Source organism: Lactuca sativa, chromosome 7 (assembly GCF_002870075.4).
Source record: "Lactuca sativa cultivar Salinas chromosome 7, Lsat_Salinas_v11, whole genome shotgun sequence".
NCBI lineage: Eukaryota > Viridiplantae > Streptophyta > Magnoliopsida > Asterales > Asteraceae > Lactuca > Lactuca sativa.
Window position 1 is genome coordinate 177,650,968 of NC_056629.2, and position 7,432 is coordinate 177,658,399.

The window sequence follows — 7,432 nt, forward strand, 5'->3', positions numbered from 1 at the left end:
AATGGTCCCTACAATTTGAGACCGTAGACTTAGTTTCTACCCTCTAACCCTATTACCAAATAAATACTATTTATTGATTTGATCAACAAGTTTTAACAACAAATAATCACCAATCAATGAAAGCGAACAAATTATTAACTAATAATAAGTATTTCTCTATACGTAACAGTAAAATAATGCGTTTTGTTGAAGAATATTTGGTGTAAAAGTGGGTATGATACAAGATCTAATGCATATAATATAACGGATATGGTCATAAGTGGAATGTCTGATACGTTTTCTATAAATTTAGCCAGCCAACGGGTAGTATGGCCACACAAGAAAAAGTAAAAACTAGAAAGCAAAACAAAACATGAATCTTGTACATGAAATTGTCACGTATGAAAGAACCATAACAAATATAGTAAAAAACAGTAAACAAACAAACGATGTATCCTCCTAACCACTACGCCATGAAACAAAAGGTGCACATCAATCACCCGTATAGTTTTTGCAGATCATCCTTAAATTTGGCCTTCAATTGTTCCCTCTTTAACTTGAGTGCAGCTGTCACCAATCCAGATTCAGGCGTCCATGCTTCTGGCATCAGCTTTATCTTTGCAGGAAGCTCAAACTTGTCCAACTTCGCCTCTTTTCCTACCTACAAAACAAATTGACAGTTGATTTCTCATATGTGAAAAAAAAAAAGACGTAAATACCCTTGTCTTTATAAGTTATAACCACTAACCTTGGAGAGAGATTGCTGGACCTCGGAGACAGCCTCTTTTTTAGCACAAAGCTCAGCATAATCATTGTAACTAACACCACTACTTTTGGCCCATTGCTCAAGAACCTGGGGTGCAGGGACTACTAACGCCACACAATAACTGTGGAAGGGGTCTGCGTGTAACATTACGTTTTCCACATACTTGCTTGATGCAAGTGCTGCCTCCACCTGTAAAATTACATCACCACAAATACCAATGCGTCAAACAAAAAGTCAAATAAATACTTGTCCCGCTGACTCCAATGTTATTATGTGGGCCCTACAACAACACATACCTTTCCTAAAGAGATGTACTCTCCATGTTGGAGTTTCACAATATCTTTCTTTCTGTCAATGATTTCAAGGCATCCATCAGGGTGAAACCTTCCGATATCCCCAGTGTAAAACCAACGCATTCCAGTTTCATCAACCTTTCACCCCCCCAAAAAAAAGTCAACAAATCAAAACTCAAAAGTCATGAATTAAAATTACACAAACAAACACACCTTGTAAGCCTCATTGGTTTTTTCCTCATTGTTAAAGTAACCAGCGGTTACACTGTGGCCACCAATAACCACCTCGCCACGTGGCATTGGTTTGTCCGATGTTAAGTACCCACCTTCATCCCACGAAACAAGCTGCATCAAATACCAACATATTTTATTTTATTTTTATTGGAAAAAGTAGATTGCTATTTTTGGTAAAGAAATGTATTATTATTATTATACCTTAATATAGCCACAAGGAAGAGGAGGACCAACACGTCCAACAGAAGGATCATCAAACTCAGAGAAAGCAGCTCCAGCACATGTTTCTGTCAGCCCATATCCTTGCCCAATTGGAGTCCTGAAATAAAATACCATTTACACACAATGTGTATATTAATTAATATATCAGTAATAATAACTTACCCAATGCAGACATTGATAAAGCGTTGTGTATCTGCAGCTAAAGGAGCACCACCACATAGCATGAAACGAATGTCTCCTCCAAGTATGGAACGTATCTTTTTAAAAACAAGAGCGTCCCAAAATACCTTTTCTACCCCCCATGCCCCTAGCCAGCTTCCTTCTATTGATGTCAACCGTCTTTTGTAAGCTAAGTTAAAAAGCTTTGTAGTCAAACCCCCCTTTCCTTCAACCTATAAAATAATAATATTTCAATAGGTTAAGTGAAAAAAGATATAGTTTCTTGCTATATAATAAGAAAGTCTAATACATACATTTTTTAATACTCCATCACGGACACGATCTAGAATAGCTGGAACAGATGCCAATAAAGTTGGCTTCAAAACAGATGCATCTCCTTTGGTTCCTTTCTTGATTTTATTAGATGTGTCTGTTAATGTCAGTGCTGAACCATACCCAATTGATGCGCCAGCTGTCATCATCACAGTCTGCATAAAAAGTAAAAGCAGTGTGTATGAAGATCACACATACAAATGGTAGCTGGAAGTTTATTTTATGTATAAATCATAATGCATCATGTATGTTTACCTCAGCAGCCAATTCGAATATATGAGCCAATGGTAAGTATGCCAAGTAGACATCACTTGGTGAAAGCCCTGGGACCACAGTCATCACTGCAGCTGCGGTTGCCACTACATTCCCATGAGTCATCATCACCCCCTGAAAACACATCATTGCCACGTCAGCATCAAATTATGGGGCCCAGTTGTTCAATCTTGCTATACAGGACATAACAGGTTGTACTGTGTTTGGCATGCATTTGGATGAGACTGATGTCAATGGGATAAAAATTGCAAGTTTGTGTCCTGCTAAAAAAAGGTGGGACATGAACTCGCTCTTGATCTCTTGTATGTAGAAAAGACGTAAATACCCTTCTCATATATGTCATATAAGAGTGAAGTGGCTGAGTGGATAATGATGTATGTCTGGATAAAGTGTTGTATACATAAAGTTTGTTTCTTTTTTAGACTAAACTGACAGGACAAAATGACCATGTTACCCTTTGTTTATAAATAATACAAATGCAGCCTAGGAGAATAAGGGCAAAATCAAACCTTTGGTAAACCTGTGCTGCCACTTGTATACATGATGACTGCAACATCTTTCTTGATAGGAAACCTAGCAGGAGCAGGACTTGCCTCCCCCAATTTCTCAACTTCAGAGAAAGCAGAAACTTTCCAATCACTGATGTTAGTGGAAACTTCAGTATTATCACTCTCAAAGTAGATAACATTCTTAACAGTTTTCAAGCTTGAACTAACTGAAGCCACTTTCTTCAATAGCTTAGAATCACAGATCAAGGTAGATACTGTTGTCTGTAGAAGATTTATACCATCAGAAGAACTTTAAGAAATTAAACAAAACCAAAAACATCAACAACAAAAGAAAAGTGTGTTTTCACCTCATTAAGAGAGTGAATTAGGGCATCATCACCTAATGATGCATATATGGTTACAACAGTTATATTCTGCCTGAAACACCCCTGCAACCATAATGTTATTGTAGTTAGTGTTCTATCAATATATCAGAAGAGAGGGGGGAGGGGGGGGGGGGGGGGGGGGGGGGTTATGGGTATCTACCTCAAATGCAATAAACCATTCTGCTCGTGTGTCAGAAAAGATGGCAATTCGGGTATCAGGGTCATGACCAAGGCGAATAAGTCCAGATGCAAAGTTGCAAACACGTTCGAATATCTGTCCATATGTCTCCCACTGAAATTCCCCAAGATGAAGCTTTTCAAACTTTCTCCCATCATTACCAGTCACAAAGTCTCTTTCAACAAGCTTTCGTGTACCTAGAAACCGATAATGTGAATGTTTCTTACAAGACTGTTCAAAGAGTGCAGCCATGGTTGTAGCCCCTTCCCATGGAACTTCAACTAATTTGCTTGATCTGACATTTCGCATGGTAAAACCTGCCTCACCACCAACTTCAACAGGAACACCTCTTTGTTTCACCTTCTTCTTCCCCAGGAACATGGAAGAAAGAACCAGTGGGACAGCAATGGCGAAAATAACTGCAACTGCAGCACTGTATTTGTCTTCCATGAGACTGGAGAGGAAACCACCACCAACAGCTATCTCTTCAGTTGTAGGAGTATTGATAAGACTTCCCTCTGAATCATCCATTATATGTATTCGAAAATGATATCACCCTGAGAGGTTGTCACAAACAAACCATTCATTGTTGAGCTCAAGCAATGATCCGACAACAAATTTATGAACGGCAACATGCTTACATGCTTTCAATTAATAGAAGGAAACAGCTAGAAAGAAGTGCATAATCAACTAATATGGAAGAAATTGCATCACGAAAACATTTTAGGCTAGTGATCCAATTACGTATCATCAAAATCACAAATCTCGGATTCCAGAAAACACAAACATTCATCGCACTACCTGATAAACAATATTTACAGCTCTGATCAAGGGAAAAAGTATGATAATCACGAAACTCAATCAAAACTATAGATTACATGCGTGAACCTTACGCAATACATTTAGCGGTGATAAAATAAGTCGGTGATCGATTCAAACCCTATGAAATTACAACCAAATCATATACAATATCACACCAACTAATAATAATCATATAAAAGATAGAAACGAGTTGGCCAAACAGTAAAATTTGTGAAATCTTACGTATAAAACCAGTCAAATCACGAAACGATTAGTTGTGTATTGAAGAACAATTACAGGAAATAGAGGTACAGACCTTTAGGAATGAGTGGAATTGTTAAAACCATGGAGCATTGTTTGGGGGAAGGCGGAGAAAGGTATAAATAGAAGCTTTAAAATCTTCTGTAGTCAAGATATGTGTGATCCTTTCAAGAAATATATGAATTTACTTCGTTTCGTTACGACAAAATAAATTTCTAGAAAAAATATATCATTATTTGACTTTAATAATAATAAGGGAAATAGATGTGGTGTTGAGTTACGTGTGCAAATTACGACAAAATAAAATTCTAGAAATATATATATATATATATATATATATATATATATATATATATATATATATATATATATATATATATATATATATATATATATATATATATATTTGACTTTAATAATAATAAGGGAAATAGATGAGGTGTTGAATTACGTGTGCAAATCTTGAAAATGATTTATGTGAATTTCCAATTGCCGAGTCTTAGTTGTAGTTATTATCAGCATCAACATAACAAAATAAATCACTATGTTTTTAAAATAAAAAGATTTATGCACATATTTTAAAGATATTAGTTATGAATTTTCTTTTTCATAGCCAAACCATGTGAGCATAAACTTTTCTTAAGACCATTAATAACATATTAATTTTGCATTAAAAACATATAAAGATGTTTGTTATCAATCAAATCAAGCCCCTAATCGTTTTGCAACATTGATTTAGAAAGCATAAGGCATGTAATTAACTACAATGTTTAATAAAAGTAGAATATGCAATTAGGTAGGCACACAACTCTAGTCCGTATAGACTATTGTGGGACACATAACACATTGATTGTTTTGAAGTGGGAGGAGAACTTCCAATTGCATTTGGAGTATTATCTCATTCGTTTTTCTTGAAAATAAATAGATTTAAATTACAGTTGTGGTGTTTTATATTTTATGTTTTAAGTACTATAAGTATATTACAATATGAATTTTATTAATTTGGTGAATCTTTCGTTTGGAAAATAGACCAAAAACATAATTTAATACGATAAATATTTGAATAACTAATTTTTTATGTACATATAAAACAGAAAACAACAAATAAAGGAAGTTGGGCTAAATAAACTACACCACAACAAACTCTTATAAATATGTCGATATCTGACATCTTTCTATTTTTTCATTTATGTTGGATAGAAAAAACAAATGTGAATAGTATATACTTAATTTTAACCCATTACAATCAAGATAAATCAATAATTAGCATTGTGAAGCCGTATAAAAAAAGGATCACATTACACGGAATCAAGCAACTAATATCGAAAATCTGAAGACATGAAAACATAAAAGTATTTTCGGTTTATACTAGTTCAAACCAGATTTATTATGTTAATTTGTATTTATTCCCTTTTTATTTTGTGAATATCCAATCATGTTGATTTGCGTCAATAAGGTGATTTTTAGACAATGATTATTATAGGTATACATAGTTTTTGAATTTTGAAATATTGGCACCACTAAAAACAAAACCATAAGTATGGTTGTAAACGTGTAAAAATATATAGAAACCATATATTATCAACATCAACGATTCTTATATCAATTTAGACAAAAAATCAGAAAGTTTTCATATACTTATAAAATAAAACATCACTATAAAACACCTACACTACTCTCAGAACAATACACTCAACCTAATCTACAACTATTATTGAATAATAAACTAGAACAACAAAACCCTAATCTAGAAACCCTAGATAGGTTCTTAAGAGAAAACCCTAAACCAAAGTTGTGATACAGAGAGAGTATTGAGAATATGAAGTTGCAAAGAATTAGAAGCCAACTCCACCACTTAAATATATCGAGTACACGGGTAAAAGATCTGTGTATTAACACGACAAACTTGCAAATCGTGAGCTGCAACCCACAAGATTGAACAAGAAACACAAACTATGCTTGTAACAATATCCTTAACAAATGAGGTTTGTAATAATTACAGAATTAACCTTCAATGTTAAGTTTGAAATAATAAACAACTTTAATATTTTCAACACCCCTGCTCAAACTTGAATTTTGAAATATTGGCACTACTAAAGACAAAACCATTAAGTATGGTTGTAAATGTGTAAAAATATATAGAAACCATATATTATCAACATCAACGATTCTTATATCAATTTAGACAAAAAGTCAGAAAGTTTTCATATACTTATAAAATGAAACATCACTATAAAACACCTACACTACTCTCAGAACAATACACTCAATCTAATCTACAACTATTATTGAATAATAAACTAGAACAACAAAACCCTAATCTAGAAACCCTAGATAGGTTCTTAAGAGAAAACCCTAAACCAAAGTTGTGATATAGAGAGAGTATTGAGAATATGAAGTTGCAAAGAATTAGAAGCCAACTCCACCACTTAAATATATCGAGTACACTGGTAAAAGATCTGTGTATTAACACGACAAACTTGCAAATCTTGAGCTGCAACCCACAAGATTGAACAAGAAACACAAACTATGCTTGTAACAATAATCCTTAACAAATGAGGTTTATAATAATTACAGAATTAACCTTCAATGTTAAGTTTGAAATAATAAACAACTTTAATATTTTCAACACCCCTGCTCAAACTTAACATTTTAGAAAAACTAATCCTTCTTAAAAAGATCGATTAGCCTAATTCTTTTTGAAAGATAATCATGTTAAGAGCTCAACAATAATTTGGTTAAAATGTTTGCATTTTGATTGGAAGAACCAATCTTTGACAATTTTTAAAATACAATTCATAACCTTTTCCTTAATAAAATGAATATCAATTTCAAAATGTTTGGTATCTCATGGCAGAATTTTGAGTTAACTTAATACCATAGTTATTATCACAAAAGACATTAATTGGGGTTAAATCTTTAATTCCAAGATCAAACAACACTTTTAAAATCCACATAATTTCACAAGAAGATGGACCCAAAGCCCATATTCAGACTCAGTAGAAGACCGAGAAACAGTTGTCTATTTCTTACTCTTCCAATAAACTAAAGACTTCCCT

At 33.7% G+C, this 7,432-nt stretch overlaps 1 protein-coding gene across 1 annotated transcript; it reads right to left on the reverse strand.

The window, feature by feature from the left end:
- Positions 1-256: 256 nt before the first annotated feature.
- LOC111900494 (long chain acyl-CoA synthetase 8) lies at positions 257-4,581 on the reverse strand. Its single transcript, XM_023896376.3, has 12 exons — positions 4,429-4,581; positions 3,294-3,868; positions 3,116-3,196; positions 2,769-3,029; positions 2,242-2,373; positions 1,968-2,141; positions 1,657-1,886; positions 1,474-1,591; positions 1,252-1,383; positions 1,042-1,176; positions 728-934; positions 257-640 (listed from the first exon to the last, which is right to left on the reverse strand). The coding sequence occupies exons 2-12, from the start codon at positions 3,840-3,842 to the stop codon at positions 476-478; spliced, it is 2,184 nt and encodes a 727-aa protein (XP_023752144.1). The 5' UTR covers positions 3,843-3,868; positions 4,429-4,581; the 3' UTR covers positions 257-475.
- Between the last annotated feature and the right edge of the window lie 2,851 nt (positions 4,582-7,432).

Bases quoted from the DNA above. Each gene is read 5' to 3' on its own strand.
- LOC111900494 (XM_023896376.3), bottom strand. From the start codon at position 3,842: ATGGATGATTCAGAGGGAAGTCTTATCAATACTCCTACAACTGAAGAG. The intron at 2,142-2,241 runs GTAAACATACAT...CTTTTTATGCAG, and splicing joins TATTCGAATTGGCTGCTGAG to ACTGTGATGATGACAGCTGG. The intron at 1,887-1,967 runs GTATGTATTAGA...ATTATTTTATAG, and splicing joins GTGATGGAGTATTAAAAAAT to GTTGAAGGAAAGGGGGGTTT.